Source organism: Apteryx rowi, unplaced genomic scaffold (genome assembly GCF_003343035.1).
Source record: "Apteryx rowi isolate R43461 unplaced genomic scaffold, aptRow1 scaffold_209, whole genome shotgun sequence".
Lineage (NCBI taxonomy): Eukaryota > Metazoa > Chordata > Aves > Apterygiformes > Apterygidae > Apteryx > Apteryx rowi.
Window position 1 is genome coordinate 932,018 of NW_020448408.1, and position 22,596 is coordinate 954,613.

General features: G+C 38.2%; 1 protein-coding gene across 5 annotated transcripts in view; it reads right to left on the reverse strand.

Moving 5' to 3' along the window:
* Nucleotides 1-22,596, reverse strand: part of ABCC4 (ATP binding cassette subfamily C member 4) — a 156,110-nt gene that overhangs the window by 10,353 nt on the left and 123,161 nt on the right. For 4 of the 5 annotated variants that reach the window (XM_026064093.1, XM_026064096.1, XM_026064095.1 and 1 more), the window contains 3 exons: nt 22,494-22,583; nt 21,849-22,021; nt 15,197-15,302 (listed from right to left, as the gene is read on the reverse strand). In XM_026064093.1, coding sequence (XP_025919878.1) covers nt 15,197-15,302; nt 21,849-22,021; nt 22,494-22,583 — 369 coding nt within the window. Of the gene's footprint in view, nt 1-9,835; nt 9,945-15,196; nt 15,303-21,848; nt 22,022-22,493; nt 22,584-22,596 lie in introns of those variants that run through there. The other variant, XM_026064097.1, reaches the window with a different exon arrangement.

The following is a 22,596-nucleotide window of genomic DNA, read 5'->3' on the forward strand; positions in this document are numbered from 1 at the left end:
AAAATATTCTCATACTAGTGATTCTATTTACAGACTGCATGGTAGCAAATACTGCACTTACATTTTGAAAAGCCTTAAGGGATCATGCAGGAAACTTTCAGACCAGTATAATTCTTTAGATGAGACAGTAATTTAGTCAAAACAATCATTAAAACAGAAATATAAGACAAACACCAGATGACAGCAGTAACTGTTCCCCAGTTGTAATAAAAGTTATAGCTCACAAATCTGACAGAATTCTTCAAATGCACCAGAAAAAAAGTGAAGGATAAATGGTTTATTTGGATTTCCAGAAATGTATCTGAGGTAACTAAATAGTCATGCTACAAGAGACAAAAAATATTCAAGAACTTGGATAGAAAACTAAGATTAGAAATAAACAGTGCATTTTTGCTGTGAGGAAAGCTTAGCAGCTAGGAACTGGTAGGTACCACAGCATTCTGTGGTAGCTACAYAGGTGTTAGTCATCAGAAAAAGGAGCTATCAGCAAAGTGACAAACCTCCAAATGACACAAAAGTGTRCAGGTAAGTCTAGACCAGAAGATATTCAGATAAACCTAACTAACCTAAGTGAATGAGCAACACAATAGCAGGAAAAAGTCAATACTGACAAATGCAATATACTCAAATACTTAACTGGCTTATAAGTTAATGGTATTGACTCAAGAAAGAGATTTAGTATCAGTCTATAAGTTCAGTACTGTATTCCATGTGTAGGAGCAGCAAAGTTTAAAAAAAAAGTTATGTGAGAAAATAAAGTAATACAGAAAATATTTTTGTTCTCATATAAATAAAAAACTGAATACACATGGTGTACTACTGAAAAAGATATCGCCACAACAGAGGGACTTCAAGGACTCATAACCAAAGCCATAATTGTGGTGTACATGCCTGTAAGAAAAAAAGACCTAAAAAACTGGAGCTGTTCATTTCAGGAAAGAAATGAATAAAAGGTATCATGAGGACAACTTCCAAAACAACAAAAATAGTTTGCAAACTTATGTTTGAAAGAAGAAACTCCAGCGAGCTTGGAGATAAATTCAAAGTGTTGTGTGGCAACTTTCAAGCACGTGCAATTTGCCCATGGAACTCCTTAAGGCAAAATATCCTAAATGGCCAAGAGCTCGGCTGAATCTACAGGCAGACTGGACACCTGTTAATGACAAAATACACTACGAAGTTGGACAGCTGAGCCAACCCATTTGGCTGCAACAGAGTGAAAATTAGACACTGCTGAGATCTCTGTCGACTTGTTTGACACTAAGGACCAAACACCAAGGCAAAGACTCCCACCCCTGAGTTTCCTGCTCAGTTAAGTACATCACATTAAAACATATAACAAGTCAGCCAACAATAACAGCATAATTATATCTAATTTTATAAATCGTTTGCAGAGAAACCTACAAAAAGTTATTTTCTATTTTCAAAAGCTCCTATCTTAGAGCACCCAGCTAATGCTGTGATCTCCTCCGCAAGAGACTTCCAATACTGTTTGGTATATAGCTGAAGAAAGTGCTAGCAGAAAAGCTTTACAACACCAGTAGCGCTACACAGCACAGTACSTAGTAATTTAATATACAACAGACACAGTATTTCATCTGCAAAGGCATTTCTTGTACATATGTAGATATTTCAGTACATTTAGTTTTATCCCATATAATTTGAATATTTGAAGATAAATTAACAATATAATTTTCATCACCATCTTTTAGATACTTCAGTAAGTCACAATTAAAGACAGTTTCCTTAAGAATGCAATAATTCAAAATAGTTCTACATAGCAATTAAATTGGGATGCCACATTATAGGACATCTTGGGTGCCTTGAAAAAGTAATTTTTTCTTCAGCACAGCACTAGATTATGTAACCACTCCTAGAAAATTGAAGAAAAAACATACTCATTAAATGTCCCTCTCTCACAACTATGTAGAAAAGTAGACTTTAAATTTTATATTACTGCAGTATTCAGATTCTGCTAAATTAACAATAAATTTGCAAATATTTGAAACAACCATAAACATGGACAAACCTTCTCCTCCAAAGAACCTGAGAGGGAAGAAAGGAGAAATTTACTCCTCCTTGACAGGTTTTAAACAGTCAAGTCCAAAAGAGGAACAGAGAGTTAGGGTAATTTGCATCTAGAAAAATTACATTCACATTTTAAACAAATTATTAAGCTATTAATGCCCTTTCTGGAGAAATGAAAATACAAACTTGTGTTATGAAAATAGATAGAACAAATATAGGAAAAACAAAACATGTTACTTTTTTAAAATCTCAAATGGAAAAAAGAATGAAAGAGAACAGACAACATTGTTCTTACAAGTCAGGAATACTCCAGGTACCATATTAACTAAGGAAAAAAGGTGTTTCTATTATCTGCTCTCATCTACGTGACAATGGAGAGAATCTGAGTTGATTTACTTGGGAGCTATTCATTTACATATTTATACATTTATTAAAAAATGCTTAGACAAAGAGCTAGGTACTCTTCTTTGAAGAAATATGTGCTGATAAAATTTAAATAAACAAACAGATACTTTGGCTAAGGCTTTGCATACTCTTACTCACCGACTCCAAGCCAAATTAAAATCATTAGGACTTCAAAAAGCAAGCTAATCATTCAGGAAAGGTGGAATCAGGTATTTACTAGCCACATATTTTCTGATCCACTTGCATGCAACTCTTATCATTGTACAATATGACTGAATTGAACCCAGACACATTCCCAGGTAGTTGTACCTGTGGAACTTGATACAGAAAAGTCAGGGAGGCTTGTAGTTCGCAAAATCAGATCGGCCCAGCGATTACAGAGGACACACAAAAGAGTACGGGACTTGAAATCTGACCATGACTTCATTACAAACTTTTAACAGATCTCTGAGAGACAAAAGATTTTGGACAAATCATTTAACTTTTCAGTTCCTCAATCTGACCGTTTGCAAAACAGACAAAATAAAGCCTCATAATAGTGCTGTGGGTGTTAACTGTCTGTGAAATAATTAGACATCCCAGAGTAAAATAAAATAAACACTAAAAACTATATAATTCCAAAGCTCTCATATGTAAACCAAGGCCAGATTCTCCATTGCCTTGGCACTGGCAGCCTCTTTTATGTCCTCTGCACTGTTTTTGCCTTTGTAGTCAGAGCCTTGTGACTTCAACAGGATTCTCCCAAGTGGAAGAGTAACTCCTACAGTACAAAATTTACAAAGTGGGATGCTGGTGATCATGCAAAAGATTGCATGCAGGAAAATTCTTACTCAGTGCAATTCACTCCCCTCCCTATGTATGGTGAAGCTGATCTTTACTTACATCTATCCAAATTATCTTTACTCAAGCAGCATTGTTCAGACATTTGATGTTCTACCAGTGCTTAAATGCTATACTGCTCTTGAGTAAAATCCCCATGCCATCTAATTCCACTCCATCTAATGTTTTATTTGGGTTGAATAGTCTGGGGCAGTGACTGCTCATCACAGTCATGAAATTTTCAGAAGGGCAAGCACCATGCTGGGCAGAAGGCAAAGTAGTTTTGAACTACTACTTTGTTTGACACGGAGGCACAGAATAGCATAGAAAGAATGGGATTAAAAGTATCTGGTCAGGGGGAGAGTAGAGCAGAGAAACAGAAAAGGAGCGATTTGGATTTGAGTGACCTGCAAAAGCAACCATGAAAATATACTAGCCACATCAATGCATTGTTTATGTTAACACTAGCTACCATAGAAGAGCTATTTGCTTACGCCACAAAAATGTTGCTGAACTAAAATTGTATAAAGTTTGGCTACTACAAGGTAGTGGTCCATTTTTGCCTCAACTGTTTTCTGCCAAAAAATCTACCTCTACTCTGTCTAAGCTCTCCAAACCCCCAAACTTTGCAATATTTCCATTCCATAATCTCACTTTTTTTAATGTATCAACTCTGCTCTCTATGGACAAATYCACTGCAGGGAGAAGAGATAGCTCAGTAACTGAGCTATCAATTAATAGCACAATAAAGCCAAAGTATCCACAGCAAATACAGAGCTGGCCAACAGACTTCCTAGGCATGGCACATAAATATTTGGCTTAACTACTAGTTTAAGTGAGCTTTATTCATATCCAGAATTCTTCTCTCAGCCAGATTAGTTTAGACATTCAATACATTTCTGTAGCTGTTTTCATGTTGGCATTTGTGTGACTTAATATGGAAAAAAAGACAAAAAGGAAAACATAAAATGGTGAGAAAGAAATCAGAGATCCATTTCACAAAGAAAAGAAGAGAAAAACAGGGCAATGAAGGCAAAGGAAGAATATATTCTATAGAGATAGCCCAAATTTCTGCATAGACTGCAGAACCAGGGCAGTACCTATTCTCTCTGAGGAATCCTATAAATATCTTTATTGTTCTGCTACACAGGACTTTTGAAAAGCAAACATTCACTTTGTAAGTGAATTTAGTATTGTCTTGGTGGATTAATATAGGTAAAAGAAGTGTCATTAGCCACAGAAAAAGAAAGAACATACTCCCTTAAGATTGCTGTAACAAACAAGTACTTATGGCTATCCATAGACACAAAAAAGGAAGTTCTAAATCCTGCATTTTCTAACTTTCAGCAACAAAAGCAGACAAACCAAGAGAACAATAGTTATAAAACATTCTGAGAAAAAAAAAAAGTACAAGGTTGGAAGTGTTCAGCAACAGAGGAGGGGGACATGGGAATTTATTTCAATTATTATTGAGGAATGGCTAGTATTCCTATTCACGTTCATCTTCACCACAAAGCCAGAGAGAAAATGGGACTTTTAAGAGTTGATCATAAATGTTTTTATTTCCTATTCAAAAGGAAAATAATTCAAGCAAATTATCTCCTAGGGAATATATCTGATTTAATTTAGACTTGGAGAAGACATCACCAACAACAAAATTATTATAAAAGTTCAAAACTATGCTAGGAGTACAACTTTAAACAATGTTTTCCTCAGAGAACACACATCAAGATGATCTTCAATAAAGTCCTGGGAAGAGGAGAATATTCAGGAGATGCTTCTGGTTACATCATATTATAAGAAATATATTTACTAAAGACAATACATAGCTTTGTGGGAAAGAGTCAACAGCCCGTGTCCCAGTTGGCATTAAGTTCAGATGCAAGTATGTTTGCCTCTTCCGTCTCATCATGGTTTGTCAAAACAGATCAGAAACATGTACATACTTCTCTGAAGAGTCATCTATAAATATCAACCTACCTAAACAGGTTTGCAAACATCGAAGAACATTGAGAAGGGTGTAGATATAATTCAGGAACCATTTTAAAGGGGTTGTTGGTTGTTAAATTTTTTCACTACAATTTTTCTGCACAGGGGAGAGTGGCTGTCTTTTGGTTTTGTTTTCTTTCAGGTTTAATCTGAGCATTCCCCAAGCTCCTTTAGGGATCATATACCAATTGTTCTGCAAGTAACCCCAGCCAAATTTGGTGTCAAATCAAGCACATTTCATATATCATGTGCCAGCTGGGTACTCTTTTTTTTTTTTTTTTCCTCTGAACAAAGCAGAGCGCACTTGAGTGTTTATCTTCTTATACTTTTAATAATTATTTTTGCAACTTAAAAATATTTCACCTCAGCAGAGCTTATTTTTCTGTGACAATGCCAAGTCTGCCATTGATTACTGGGAGCTGACATGCATCCCCCTAAATACATACATAAACTTCACAGAAAAGACAACTTCAGTCATCCTGTTCTGCAACCAGAACTAGCGGGTTTCTTTAAACTGACATTATTCCTGAGACACAGTTCATGGAAAACTGAGCGTACAGCACTGCCTGGTAAGTTGTTCTATATATGAGTTATCTTCACTTTTCTCACGGAGGCTTAAAAATCTACCCTTCTTCTATTTTTCTCCATCTGATTGCGCACTATTGTAAGCTAGCTGGAATGTTGTGGGGGGAAAAAAATCACAGTTTTATATGCTGTAATAAGTCTTACTCTACTGATAATCATTTGATATTAACTCCTTCTGTATCTTGGTTGAGGAAAGAAAAGGCTGTTAACCAGTCACTGCAGATGTTTTTTGTATTCTTCAGTTTCCTCATCTCAAAACATCAGATATACCAGTGCAAGTTCAACTTTTCCCTTAGAGAGTGTGAAGGGATCTAGTGTCACTTCCTACCAAGAGCCACACATGCTGAAAAAACCCTTCCTTGGCCAATCAGTGATGTCTGTTTTCATCACTGTAAAGCCACGTTTCTCAATCTGGATTGCAGAAGGGCTCAAAGATAGACCTGAAGTGTCAGAAGACACATTCAGCTTAAGAAATCCCACTCTTTAATACAGCTTTTGAAGGTCTTATGAAGTTAGGTAAGCTACAAGAAAATTATACTTTTCAGAAGGTTAAGGAATATTGTTGCAGATGACTGGGCATCTCTCTTGATTTTATCAGTTTCTTAGGACAATAAATTTGTGGCTCGGCTGCCATGCACAGTTTTACCTTATCAGAAACTCTCTGCTCAAAGCATCAGCCACCAGCATGTCCTGCAGTGATTTACATTTAAAATAATACTGTACTTCTGAGAAAGCAAAAAATCTTTCTGCAAAGATTTGCTAGTATTACTAGTACAGTGTGGATGCCATACTACTGCCTTTAAAGGAATATGATCTGATYGCCCTGTCCTTATACTGATGGAAATACATCCACCCAAATGCCTAACAGAATGAGAGATCAAGATTCATCAAACATTGGCTTGACTTCCTGCAGTAATTCAAATCCAGCTCCTCATTTGAATGCTCCCAGCTGAAGTACTGCTTCAGTAATTAGTTGTTTTATTTACGCAAAAGAAGAATCTTGTTGGGCAGCCCTCTTGAAATTGGGAGCAGCTTTTAAGAACTCTCTTAGAGACGCCAACTTTTTGGCGAGGTGTGGTTTAATACTGGCAAAGAGAATCAACAACCCTAGTACCTTTTCAAGCCCTTTGGGATTTCAACTTCCTCATTTTAGAGACTGCTGGGCCAGGTGTGATACCTACAACTGAGGGACTGTGACTGACACACTATTTCAGTTGACAACACTTGCTCAGATACATGATTGCGGCACATAGGTCAGTATTTTATGCAAAACCTGGTCTAAACATCAATATAACGTCCTCTCTTTATGGTAAAAACACAACAACACCTTCACTGTTAATATTTGTTAACCTGAACTATTAAATTCCAAGAAAGAACACTGAGGGATCTGTTTTTCCCTTGTGGGTTGCTGAACAGAGGATTTCAAAAGATCTGGGAACTGTGGAACTTAGCATTGTTCAGATTCAAAACAAAATCGATCATTTCTAAAAAATTGCTTGCTAATGTTCAGCTCTTCCAGAAACTCTGAAAGTCTTGGGTCATCAAATGAAAGGAGGAACCTAAAGGTTCTCAGGCCCTTGCCTCTCCATCAGCCAGATAGGCTCCAAGGGAGGTAGGAGCCAAGCAGGTAGGCTGGTAATCACATCCACTTTCTGGTGGAAGTGCATTAAAACTCCTGTGAGCCTCTCTGAAATACTTCTAATCAGCCCCTACAGTCAGTGTTGAGATCTTTCCTAAATTTTCATATTTGATCTTCTGGATCCTGAAAATCTGGACATTCAGACAATTTACCAGTCACATGACAAAACACATACATACAAGCAATGTTTTTATGGGATACTGATACTCAGGTATCCTGAGAGTGAGCATTCTTTCATCTCCCCAGTACAAGCTATCTATCTCAGCTATCACCATGAACTTCAATCTTCTGCTCCATGCAGGTCCCCTCTTTCTACAACTATCCTTTATATTTCAATCTTGACTCCTCTTTATCCAACAGATGTTGGTCCCACAGCACAGCTGGGATTTTTCTTAGCTTGCATAAAAAATATTGTTTTCATCCAGTATTCACTAGTCAGTATTTTCAAGACAGAGGCTCAGTCAAAAAAGGAGTTACTGGTGTTTGTTTCTTTAGAATAATAAGGGCAGGTGCACAAATATGAATGTAGCAACTTCTCTGTGGACAACTGAATCCAGATTCACAAGCTATTTTAAGGTTTCAATGAAGAATTAGATGCCTAAATATCTTTGGGGATCTGATCCCTAGTTTTGAAAATTTGGCTTCCACTCAGCTGCTGTAATCCACCAAGTTCCCTTTATATTCTTTTAACAGACTTCAACAGCACAAGTGGAATATCCACTAATAATTAATTACATTCAGGATTCTGAGCTAATATAAGGTCAAAAACGCTTTCAGCTTCTGTGCTATACAATAAAAAAATACCCATTTTATGCCCTTGCAGTTCTTCCCACTTTTGAATTTTAAGGGACTAAACAAGAGCTCTGAATGCAGCTCAAATGCTTCTACTTTTCAGCAAGTTCCACGTTTTCCTAGGTCATCCTGGGCTCCAGGAAAAATCTATGGCTTTTGCCAGCTGACCTGTCTTAGACATATTTTGCCTGTGAGGGCCTGTATATGAGAGCAGGTAGCTCTCCACCAAATGGACAGTCCTACATGCACATGCTTAAGCTAAAAAAGTCAACACTCTGGGCAACATGCACAGTGTTCACAAAGGACTGTTTTGCAACTAGGACTGCATATTTCTATGACATCTTACAACTCAGACATTTTCTTTAGTGGATTGTGTAAGTTTTACTGTAAAACACAGATTTTCCAGTAGTGGTATTTAAATAGGCAGGAAAAATGCCCCCAAAAGAAGAGCCAACAGACCTCAGCATCAATGGCTTTAACTCAGTAATACTACCTTTAATGTAACACCACTACCTTCCTACATTTTCCACTCCTCCATCCAAAGCTGAGCCACTGGCAAGAAAGCTCATGTGAAGGTTATCAGCAAGGCAGTCAGCACTCCTCCACGGCTTCCAGAGCTCCATTTTCCACTGGGCTGCAGATTCAGACTCCCTCATGCTTATTCTCCCTCTGGCTCCATGACTCTCGCATTTCTGGCAGCACAACGCTTCAAAAGGAAGGGTGGCGAGTGGCCTTAACCTGACTGCCCTGTATAGCCTGGCGGGTATAGCATTTTCCTGGCAACGGGGATTGTTATGTCCAGACCTCCTCAGACAGAGGGAAAATAGAGAGCCTGTATTTCTGCACTTCCTGGAAGATTGCTTTCATCCCTAAGCCATCACCACCATGTCCCTAGGTGTCTATTAACAGAACTGTCTCAGCCCCTGCTGGATGAAGGACACTAACGTGTAACGCTGGGTCAAAAGCCAGAATTCAAGAGAGAGGCAAGAGTTTAGACTTCGTATTCTGCTCAGTGTTTTCTAGCTAGCTACAGGTGACTCCCCTTTCACTGCACAAACTGGTCAGAATTGCCCTCCAGAGCTTCCCCTTTTCTTTCAAGGTGTTTAGGCCTCATTTTGGTTGTCTGGTTTGCCCTGCTGAAGTTAGCTGTTTACAGTGCATGAACACTGTGCCTGATTTATAAGGCCCAGATGTTCCACCACAGTAAATGTAACATAATGTTGGAAAAATGGTAACAACTGAATRAGGAAGGCTTACCGGAGAGATGGGGGAAGTCATTTTTATTGACCAAAAGGTACTCAAGTTCAACATGCATGATATATGCATTTCTGCTGTTGGTATCATAAAACAACTGTAAGTAGCACAAATGAGATGTCAATGTCTTCTCTGTACCATCATGCAAATATTTTAAAGGAAAAATAAATAAAAATGCTAGCTCAATGACACAGAATGTAGGTTTTTTTCCCTTCTCTGAATCAATCTCAATTTTAATGCTTTGATAAGCTCTCTGGCTTTAAAAGGGAAAAGGCAAAGGAAGAAGATACCATATTTTGTTACCTATGTTTGATACTTACGGATGGGGTTGAGGACAATGTGATGTAATAGCTTCTGATACAGAAAGGGGAGCAACAGTTGAAATCAGTTTCAACAGAAAAATGGCCGGTTATGTTTTGAACTCTTGGTCTGGCTGTGGAGTACACTGTATTGTTAATCTGAATATTAGTCATTTCAGGACATAATCACAACAGGTTTTCCCATAAATCAAACCTCTTCCCATGTTTCTCTTCAACAAAAACATCTTATTTGAATGACAGTTTTTAATTACAAGATCAAGTCCTGCTTACATAGAGTTTCCATTTCAAAGAAGCATTGCACTGATATGAAAAGTCTCTAGGGAGAGACATCTTTGTCATTGGATAATGCACAGATCTTGACTAGTCTACAGATTTCCTACAGAAAAATAGCATGGCTCTTGTCAAATGCATATACTTAATTTACTACTGATTCACTATGCCTCAATTTCTGTATGCTTCTGTTTTCTCCTGTGTAAAAGTAAGGTTTATAAAAAAGGATTTCTCAACCTGGAGAAGAAATCACAGAGGGAGAGGAATGAATGGTGGGGATTTTCTGAGATCCCACTGGAAGTCTTGGGAGTGGTGCCTCTTCGCTGAACAAGGCTGCTCCTGGCTCAGTTTGGTGAGCTGCAGAGGTGATTTAGGTAAAAGGCCCTCACCCTTTAAGGTGAGGAAAAGACAGGGAAAGAGCTGCTGCCACACTGTGGTGGCGGGGAAGCTATGTGGGATGAGGGGCTAGTGGAGCAAGCATGAGCTAAGTTTTGGCCAGGATGGGCACCCACTCCAGGTTGCCATCAGGAAAGAGGCAAYGGCAGTGCTTCTGCCATCCTCGCCCTCTACCAGGGAGCAGGGTGTCTGCATGTGCCAAATGGCCAAAACGGGTACTGTAAGCACCTGACAGGAGGAATTAAAACTTGGGTTCTCAAACAAATGAAGAAAAGGGAATGAGAAGGTGTCCTATGAGCATCAGGAGCAGCACAGAAAAAAAAAGTTTGAAAACCGCTGCATTATAATTTTATGGTAGTAGTATTTGATGGCCTGACTTAACAAGTCTTTCCAACTCTGGTTCCAAAGATTGTATGGATACTTCCCTATCTCACCCAGGTGTTTGAAGTTTAATTAATTGTTTGTAAGAGCGTTACAATTTCCAGATGAAAGGTCCTATGCAAGAGCAACGTAGTATTACTCACTGAGGTGATTGGGTTAGAGAGTATCACATTACACAATACAGCTCTTCCCTCAAAGATTTTAAGTGTTTGAAGTTCTGATAAAAAATATTTATCACTAAGATAGATATAATGGAAATACTCTTAAGGTGTGACCTGGATTATGAAACCAGAGGTATGGTTTTGGGAATGGAACAAACGAGAATTAAAACAACTCCTGAGGCCAGATTTGTCTACAGTTGTATAAAATGTATTCTGTTCTTCCTTTTTTCCCCTCTTCCAGTAGGCTTTTCTTCTCTTCTAAAATAGAACCGGTTATTACGATGGGTGTGAGTAGACATGCAACAGTTCACATTCAGTTCTTACTTCCATACTCATTCAACTTGACATTTTCTCATGACTTCCTCAAAATTTCTTTTTGGTCTAATTTTTTTTTTCTAATATATGAATTAACCCTAAAGGTGAACATTTTCTTTTTGGAAAGTTTTAGCCTAACAAGCAATTAAATTGAATTAAATCAAAAGTTTGTGGACAACACTACACCGGGGATGGCAGTCAATACGCTCAAGGCAGGGCTGACATTCAAAGGGATCTAGATAAGCTAAAGGAATGGGCCAACAGAAACCTCATGAAATGCAACACGGACACATGTGAAATCCTGCATCTGGGACGGACTAACCCCCTGCACTAGTACYAGCTGGGAAGTAACTGTCCGGGCAACACCTCTGCTGAAAAGGAACTGGGGTTCTGGTGGACAGTTGCCTAAATATGAGTCAAACAGYGTGCCACGGCAGTGATGAAGGGTAAAAACATCTTGGGCTGTATCAACAGGAGGTATAACCAGCAGATCAAGGGAAGTGATTTAGTCAGTGCTTATTAGATCAAGTCTGAATTACTGTGAATTACTGTGTCCAGTTTTGGGCCCCCCAGTACAAGAAAGACAAGGGCAAATTGGATGGAGTCCAGCACAGACCCATCAGGGTGGTCAGGGGACTTGCTCCAGAAGGTGAGACTGAGGGAGCAGGGCTTACTCACCTTGGAGAAGAGATGGCTTTGGGGGACCTAACAGCAGCCTTCCCATGCTTACAAGGAGGTTACTGAGGAGATGGACCCAGGCTCTTTAGTGAGGTATACAGTGGGAAAAYAAGAAACAATTGCCATAAACTGAGGGGAGCTTCCAACTGGATATAATGAAAAAGAAGTTCACGGCAGGGGTAATTAAGCATTGGGTCAAGTTGCCCAGAGAGGCCGTGGAATCTCCATTCTTGGAGGTTTTCAAGACCCAAGTAAACAAAGCCCTGAGCAACCTGGTCTGAAATTAGTGCTGACYGTACTTTGAGCAGGAGTTTGGACTACAGACCTCCTGAGGTCCCCACCAACCTGAATGATTCTATGGGAAGAAAACAAACAAAYAAAAAAACACCCTAGCTTATGTTCAGACTATGTGACTTGTTCAATGGCAAGGCTTGGATTTCTGTGATTGAGTCAAGAGAGTTGAACAATTTTGATCAAAATTTAAATTTGCTTGAAGAGCAACTTTATTGTTTGTCAGAAGACAATTGTCAATATTCCAACTGTCAGGTTCCATATTTGCTCGTCTTCACTCATTTTTCTATCAAGCTTACCCTGATAGCAAACAATAGGGATTTGGGATGGTTTATACRTGAAGGCATTATTGCATCTAGAGGTCTCAGTTACAGGGGAAACAAAACCAAAAGTTTTAAGAACAGTGGGCAATGGAATAACAGTGCACTTCAGTTTGTGCATTTTTACTCTTAAAAAAGAATGCGCATCAAGTTAAACTTGTATACTACTAAAATATAATGTATTTTTGAGACCGAATTTTAAAACAGAAAGCCTTCTTTAGCCAAGTTTTCTCAAATTTCCTAGTATTTAAGAAAACAATTAATCTTCAATTAAAGTTGTTTTTATTGTTAATGGCACTCATTTAGTTGTTAGTTGTTCCAGAAGGACATTCTTGTCTGTTAGATTTTTAATTCACACTTTCATTATTCTTTCAAAATTCTGTTCTGTCCCCACTAGGAAGTGCATGCCTGAGTAAACAAAGTAATAATAATAATAAAAGTATAACAAAGGTAAACCTGCCATAACTCTGATCATTCTTAATATACTATAATATTTCCAATTTGTATGGAAACAGAACCAATTACTCTGAATAAGGATGTCAGAAAAACAGATTTCTTAATGGGTCATGTGTGTCAGTTTCCCTTTTTCTGTACTACTCTTCTTGCCCTCCTCTGTCCCAAAAAATTACAGAAGTCTTAAGACCAAAATGAAGTAATATAAAAGAACAAAAAATTGTTTTAAAAGTTACTGAAGACTGGGGACCCTAAGGCACAACTTTTTGCAAATCTGCTCCTTGATACACTCTAAAGAGGTCATTAAATCATTCTAAAAAGACTGTATTAGACAATATATGAAAATAAATGGCCTTTTAGGAAGCAGAACTCTTAGTAGGGCCTAAGATGAAACAACATAAAGTTAAAAACAGTATACTGACTGTAAAAATGCAACAGAATAGCTATACCATTGGTAATAAGACACTGAGCAGTTTGGGGAGAGAGATGATTTCCAAGTTGCATGCTTTGCTCAAATGCTTTTTAGCAAAAAAGTAAACAAAAACATTTACTTTTCATTACAACTGTATGATATTAAAGATAAACTAAGAAAACATCTTCATGGAAAGAGCATTCTGTGCATAACATGTTAATGGTAGTTAATGAACCAAAACCCACAGAAATCCCTTTGGACAACTAACAAACACACACAGCTATTAATTAGGTCACAGTTGTTTCCTCACAAGTCTTTTGTTCACTTTAGTTGTAGAAAACACCAACATATCCATCAGACTTGTGGGGAGGTATTCACCAGGGAAGAAAATATTTATTTATTACACCTTAAATGCTCACAATTACATGACTTATTATGACAGTTCTGCTAGTTTCTCTCCTTGCAAGTAAACTATAATCACTCACTTCACAATTTACTCTATTCTATGCCTCAGAACACCATTCACCTCAGTAGATTTCATTCATTTTTTTTATAATTTTCAGATTTTTCATGATTTTCATTTTTTTCATTTGTGCATACTTCGGGCAACTRTTATAACTCTTAACCATAGATTTTAAAATGTTTGGAGCATCCAGTAAAAAATACCAAAAGAATTAACGTGCTTCATTTTCACCAAAAAACCCTCAATAAAGAGGTTTGGGGTTTTTTGTTGTTGTTTTTTGGTTTTTTAAGGTCATCACTGATAGGGGAAGGGCTGAAGGGTTCTGCTTGAAGTCTAGTTAAGTTTGAGTTGCCCTTATGAATACGATTTACCCACTATGTCAGTTACTTCGCTAACTGGCTGTGAAGAAAAAGTTTGCAAAGAGTTCCTTTCCTATTGCAGAAAATTGCAAAACTGTGGGCTACACATCATTTCAAGGACACAGACCAGCCAGATTTCCTGAGAGCCTAGGGAAGACCATCTCCTCTAAGAAAATAATCAGCAAGGATTTCTCATTTTCTGTGCATGTGCAATGCATTGCGGAGCTGGCAGGATGGCAGGAAGGGTATTTCAGAGAGAGAGAGAACATCACTGCTCATAGGGAACAAAAATGACAGAGGCAGTGCTTCATCTTTTCTGTCTGAATCCTGCTTTAGAAAGCTGGCCATGTTCATTACCTCACCAGTCTAGTTCCACTTCTCCCACCACCACCCTTGCCCAAGGGCAGCTGCTGYCTCCTTACCACCATGTCTCCTGCCCCAGAACCTCTACCACTTCCTTCTTACAAATCCCACACCACTAACTATTGTCACTGCCTCCCTCAGCCCACCGAGACTGAATTAATAAACCTGACTGAATACAGCTGACTCTGTCCAGAGCCACCTGGGTGTGTCTCCTCAGGCTCCTAGCRTTGGCAGAGCTTATTTGCTTGGGTCTGCTGCTGTACCTCACCTGTCATGGGTTCATGCCTTGCAGGCTGGAAACCACAAGGCCAAACAATGCAAGAAGTCTTTTCAGGTCATTACTTCTACAGTTTTAAGAGTTCCCAATCCCTGTAGGTTAACTAGGATAAGTTTAAAGGACAGCTAAATTTCTGGCCATTTCTGGATCAAAATTAAAAAGAAAAAGTCAATAAAATTAATCTTATTCAGGGAATAAAAAGAATTTAAGCAGCTGACTGCCTTACCATAATCTTGTCACTGTCAATAATGGTGTTCAAGCGGTGTGCGATGGTCAGCACTGTGCACTGAGCAAACTTTTCTCGGATCGTCTTTTGAATGAACTCATCTGTTCTGAAACACAGCAAGAGCAGTTCAGACAAAAATGAGATGTTTGCATAGGAAACTGAATGGTAGGCAGGTTCTATGACTTCATCAAACATGACTGTACAGCAGGAAATATACATTTATGAAGTCATTACAGTGCTTCTTCCTCTTGCTATATTAGATGACTTGAAGGCATATCATTAAACATACTCCAAAAGCTGTCCTCTAAAGATTGAAGAGAAAAGAATTTCTTCTTAGAAGCAGAGCAATAAATTTCACTTTTGGAGACTAACTTTCCAGGCTTTGATTACAGAAGAAAAAACATTCCTATTAGCAGTTATATTCAGATATTCCTATAGGTTTCTTCACCAAAAAAGTCACTGTTAGTTTAAGCTTTAGTTTGCCCAAGCAGTGAAGAAAAGCTGGTGAAAGCAAATACTCTTCATCATAAATGGACTGAAGAGTGAACACAAGATAGCCTACAACTAAGGTTCTTAACTTCAGCTGTGTAAAGAAATAAAGTAAACTAGCTGGTAAATAAATCAGTTCAAACTTGAGTAGCTCGAGAACTTGAATACAGAAAAAGAAAACTTAGCATATCCTTAAATCAAAAGTGTTAACTGGAACTCACATCCCAAGGAAAGGGATAAAAGCTTTCAGTTAAGAGTCTCAAACTCCTGTATGAATAACCACCAAAGAAAGGATATCAGGAGGAAAAAAAAGACTTGAAAACCAAGCTAGAGCAGAGATACTGAACTGAAGTACAGGGTTAAAGTGAAAATTACAATACATTAAGAAAGAACTGAAAATAAAGTTATATTGAAAAAAACAATAGAGGCTAAAATGCTCTCTAGCTGTATAAATGAGCATTAAGGCAAAAGAGCTGCTATACTAATAAAACTGGAAATTATTCAAGAAACTAATTGTAGAGAAGTATTGACACCATATAACTTAAAGCACTGCAGTGAGGCATAACTTTGGGAGTCTATACGACCCTCTCTATAGTCAATGAAAAGAGGAAAGGTATGGCTGAAAAGTGAATCAGAGCACCTTAATTAGGCAGCCACCAGGTGATGAATGCCCTCTAGAGGCACCTGACACTCCACACTGCACAGAAATCTTGCTTCCCAACCTGGGCACAATGCCAGGCTATATGAATATACGTATATTGTGTACCAGCTTTCAAAAATATGATTAATAGTGCCAATGGAGAAAAAAAAAAAGCAGTATGAGAATTAAAACTCTCATCCAAGATAGAAAGAAGAGCCAAACAGCTCAAGATACAACAGGGTTAGTGGGACCAAAGAAACGCCAACGTAGAATTCTGCACTTGAAGGCAGGGGTCTCATTTCTAGGATTTCTATTAAAACAGGAAATTGTACTTTTATAGAATGACTGCAGAACAATAAATGCTGTACCTAGAATTAAAACAAGACAAAGAATATATATTTATATAAATTTGTATATTCAGGCAGTTACATTAGCCTGCACTAGTTGCACGCAAAGCCTTAGCTGTTTTTCCAGTTAAAAGTAGATAGAAAATTGAATAAAATATAACAAAGATTCATGTCACATTAACAAATGTCTTCCTCTGACAAATTATTATTTTTTAGGTAGAAGTAGTACTCTAGAATGAATCTCTCTGGACCTGCATAAACATTTGGTATCACATTAAAAATTAAGTGAAAAGAATTGTTCTGATGGCATCAAGTTAGGAGGCACTAACAATAAAAAGGTGACAAAGTTAACTTTGGAAGAACAGGATGACTTAGATGAATGGAGTAACAGAATGACTTTCCATAGCAGAAAGCACTAGTTCATGCTCTGAACACAATTTCTGTGGCAAAGTAAGGTTAAGCATTCAGCACCACAGAGCAATAGCTCTCTGCAGTAGAGATCACTACTGATGACAGGACAAATCATTACAGGGAAGGGGGGCATAGCCTAAACTCTACACAAATCCTTATTCAGGCAGACTGTAAAAATCTAAGTCTCAGATTATYGCCTGCTGCCAGGTTTGTATCACCTAAATACAAACTCACATCTCCATTTTGGACCAGGAAGTTTTCTAAGCAACTAAACAGAACTTCCATGCATGCTCACAGTCATCCCCATCTGGGGATAGAAGCATTTAAGCTCCATCATGATTCTGGAATTGGCAAGGAAAAACTCAGTCTTTGCCTAAATTCTGGTTGCAGCCTGAACCACCAGAGAGGTTTGCAGCCTAACATACTCTTTTTCTGACCATCTTTTGCTAATAGCTTAGCTGTAAAAGCATTCATTCAAGAAATATAAATGTTCTGGGCCTCAGTCAGAGAGAGCTTGGGCCTTCTGCTCCTATTTCCTAAAGAAGCTAAAGAAGATGGTGGGAAGCCTCAACTCCTTTCAAACAAGGCAATCAGAGAAAGGGGCAGAGACAGAAATCATGACAGAGCCAGGCTCTTTAGTCCAGTGGGTAACAGCTTCCTTAAGAAAAGGAAGTTGTTCACCCTTAATGCCCCACTAGCATATGCATATCTCAGATCACAGTAATACCAGGGTATTTACTCCATTATTAATGTACATATATTTTTGCCATCTTCTCAGCAATGCCTCAATGACCTGACTGTCCTTTCAGCAGAGAAAATCAGGGCCACACATGATAACACTCAGCAGGGAAGAGGCTTATACAGACAGCAGGGTGCATTCTCTGCAACAGTTTAGAGAGAGCCTACATCGAACAGCAAAACAAAAGCCTCAATAATACTACCTAGAAGAATGTAAAAAAAGCCTTTTTCTTTCCTTGTAGTCAAGCTCAGGGTGAGGTTTCCTGAAGAGCTAAGGAGCACAGAGAATTGCAGCTTCTTCGGAAATTTTGAAAACAACTTTTAAAAGAACTTGAAATGATTTGCAAATCTCAGGTTATACCTATTGTTATCTCAGTAGAATGGATAATGGTTGAACATCCCTGTCCTCTGCATTCATTTATAACTTTTATTTATTATATGCATTCTTCATAGCACCACCTCTTCCTGCATTTAGGATAGAAACCATTTCTCATTCTTAGATAGATACTATCAATCTATTATCTTAAACAGGTATTTCTTGAATATAAACTGAGCTCTAATAAGGAACTGCTGGCTGTATTGTGGGTGCTACAAAGATTCTAAAATGAGACTACAAAGTAATCAGAAAAAGATCTAATAGCTTCATCTTCAAATATCACAGTATGAAATCTCATGTAGACATGTCCACGGATAGGAACTGGACCAGATCCTCTTTCAGGTTCACAGGAGATCTTGAAGCACAGTTTTTAGGAAGGCAAGCAGAAACACCACCAGCAACCTAGCAAGACAATCTTGGGAAGAAGGTAGGAGGGACAAGAACATCAAAAAGACTAAGTACAGAATAAAGTGCTGACAGAGTGCAGAGACTATATCACATGCCAATTAAATATGCCTACCCTCCAAAGTGCCAAAGGAAGCAGCATTTCTGTCCTTTTTTTTTTGAGGCATAAATGGGTCCTTTGTGGTGCCTACACACCTGGCCACTGCCTACACCAGTGGTCAGGCAAGTGCCAATCGGTTCCATCATCCATTTCAGTGGATCAAGCCCCATCATCTTTCAGGCACATTAGAAACCAAAGATGCAACCTGAATACCAAACCAGGGCTGCTGGATGACAAAAGCTCAACCCTAATCTGATTATATGAAAATGAGAACCACCATACTCCCCAAGGAAAAGCACGATAAGAAGGCACAAAATGGTGGTATAGCTGTCCCATCAGCACTGTGGGTTGGGAATCCAACAGCAAATTTCAAAGCAACACAAGATTTGGTACATCTTTCTAATTTAGTTGACTGTGTAAAAAGAAAACTATCTAAAAAGCAAGAAAAAGTACTATCTGAATGAGAAGCAACTGGGCTGCTGAAACAGAAACACTGAATAAGTCATTATCTTCAGTTTAATGTCCTCTCGGGATTGTCCCGGAAGCATATCTCACACTTTACAATTCCTGAGTGGCCACGGAGAAGCCAGCACAGGCTGATAATTTCTCCAAAAAAGAGACAGTTACAGATAGCACTTAGATGTAAAGAAAGGTTAAACCTTACAAGGTTAAACTGGCTGATGAACTGAACTATGTTCAACAGCTGTGTTTAACCAAACTCCATGAACAACCAATTTAAAAATGTGGCAGTAGATTAGTCTCAAAAGTTTTTATCCTCTACAAGCAGTACAAATACCAGTAAAAACATACTACTGTACTCACTGCACAAATACTTTAGTAAGATCAGTGCTAGCATTTCTTTTTAAAAAAGCTCTGTTACCAGGGATTTTGTTTTAATATATCACTGAAGTGACTACAGAAAGATTTGCAACTCTTCTGCTTTGGATTTGACACAACTTTCCAGAATTGTTTAACTGTTAAAAAGTTATTTCATTTGTAGGGATAAGAATTCCAGCTGCATGACCAAAAAGATAAAACCACATTAAACATCTGTCAATCATCATGTAAAACAGGTAAGTAGTCCGACTTAGGCAAACTTTCTTCATGGCATGCCCCTTCCCTCCTTTCTGACAACAACGACACCCCTGCAGGGTGCAGAGCAGCCAGCAGCTATGAGGAGCAAGGGAGATAAGGGGACACTTGGGAGCTAGAAGATGTAGGAAGGAGGGAGAAAGCAGCACTCCAAATTCCTCCCCTCACTCCATTGCTCAGTTTTACCCAGAGGCAAACAAGAATGGCCCGAGCCAGAGGACCATGGTGGGGAGCCCTTCAGCCCTGAGGAAGGCATGCTGCACACCTCTGTCCTATCCACTGCCTCGCACCTTCTCCCACCCTCCTCCTCCCCCCACCCCCAAACCCTGCCTTCTCCCATTTGCTTCCAGGCTGAACTGGAGAAGGGATATGGTTGCAGCAGTGGCTGAGGCAAAGAGATCAAGAGCCAGAGAAACAATCAAAAAAAAAGAAATAGTATCTCCAGAGCCGGGGGCAGCTCGCCATGGTTTCCTAACCCAGGTGCTTGGTATGATGTGTGCTTGCCACCAGGCTAGAGACAAGGGTGCCAGGTACGGGGGTTGTGCATCAAAAAAGGAGGAGGTTTTCTTTACATGCCAAAAATGCCTCCCTAACTGCTCAGTTAAGCAACACGCATCAGCATTTCCTTATGAGCATCCTATCAGATTGCACAGCTGAAAAATACCCTGCTCTAGTTATAGCAACACGTTAAGGGAAAGGTAATAATGATTGTAATGCAAACCGAATTCAAAGAAGAAGTTTCAAGTTATTATTTGTATTGTTATGCCTAGAGTTGACACAAACAAACATTTACCTTATTATAATATATACTGCAGCACACATTAATCAAGATCGATTAAACGGATAGTGCAAGTTGCGAACACACACATGAGATGCCAAAACGGGGAGGATGAGTAAGATGGTATTAAATTTCAACAGCTACAATTAATCACAGTTAATCTATCAGTGCTCAGCCAAAAACAAAAAAAAACAAAAAACAAAACCACTCTGGGAAGGGAATGCACTCTTCTAAAGGTTTTAGAAATACACTGTCAGCTGAACTGCAAAGCTACTCTAGTGGCACCACTTCTCCCCCAATAAAATGTTATAAAAATGAGTCACGCCCAGATGACATACAAAATCCTTAATGCATCTGTTTGAGGGACTTGCTGTGTTATTGTCCTCTCTGGACTTTGAGTTTTCCCTCAAGCCATAGTTGGTGGAACTATATATTCAGCTCAGACTAATTGATGCAGTATGTTTGCAGTATTGTTTCCAAATATTTCCATTGGCGTTTCAAATGTTTCAAAAATTAACAGTGGGGGTACTTAGCTATTGGAACAGTTCAACAAGGGTTGTCATTGAAATTTTTTCTATTGAGGTTCTATGTTCTTCTAGAAATATACTCTAGTTAAAACAGGAATGAAATCAGGAAAGTTCTGCTGGCTTGAGTTATACAAGACAATAATAAATGATAAATGGGTCCTTCCTCTAGCTTTAAAAATTTCCAAATCTGTTTTGTAATTCCTGTGGTGTTTAGGATATTTTACCTTTTTTACCCTATTTCATCTGTAACTTGTTATACTGGTACCAAAGTAATCTGAAGGGATAGCATCTCATAACGAAGAGTATCTGTTTTTGTTTATCACCAATTTTTCACCCATTTTTTTTTATTAACAAATTTGCTATGTTTTAATTTTTGCAGAGGCATTTCTTCCTGAAATCAACAGAACTCAACTGAAGTTTCATGGCTATGCTGTTGTTACTGATCTGCATTTCCAAAGAAGTTCTTGTCTATGGCTGCAGGACAAATAACTTTGAATATTAATTTTCCTACTCTATGGAAAGCACTGAAATGAGAGATATTTTGAGCACATTCCCAGTTTATATCATCTGCTTTGTATCCAAAGCTCAGCTTCCCCGTTTTGAATAGACAATAATGATGCTGTCATGGAAAACACAAAACAGCAATACAAACTACAAGAAATACAAAGTATTTAAGTTCATCTCTACAGTACAGATGATCACATTAAAAAAAATACAGCTCATCTCAACATGACAGATTTTGTTTTTACCTTGGGTCCACATTTGCTGTTGCTTCATCAATGATAAGGATCTGATTTTTTTTTAGAACCGCTCTGGCAAGACACACCAGCTGCCTCTGACCAACACTAAAATTAGACCCAGATTCTGCCAGCTGTGTCTCCATTTTATTAGGTAGATCTTCCACAACCTCCTTCAATTGCACCTGTTGACATGTCAACATAGTGTAGGATGAGTAACTCCTTTTAAATCAGCTATTGTTTGTCTGATGACACAACAATAAGTAAGCAAGATTTACCTTTTATATTCTGACACAAAACAAGCAAGTGCCAAGTCGGATTACACTGTGTCAGTTATTAGAATTCTAATAACATTAAAGCATATTGTTAAGATTTTATTATTGTTCATTAAAATTAAGATATGAATCAAAACATAACCAAATCATCATCTCAAAGGATAATTTTTTCATAAAAGACATATATAAAAATATACACATCTACACACACATTCACAAACACACAAATACATACACACACACACACACACACACCAGTCTACCTTTTTTCATCAACAGCTGTGCCCTTATCAAATCTGAAACATCTAAAACCTAATATACACAAGCACTATAATGTTATTTGGCACATAAATATCAGATGTACATTACTAGATTAAGTCACCTCTTCCAAGACATTCCACAGCTCTTCATCGGTGTATTCATTGAAAGGATCTAAATTTTTCCTCATAGTTCCAGTGAATAAAACAGGTTCCTAAAACCCAGAA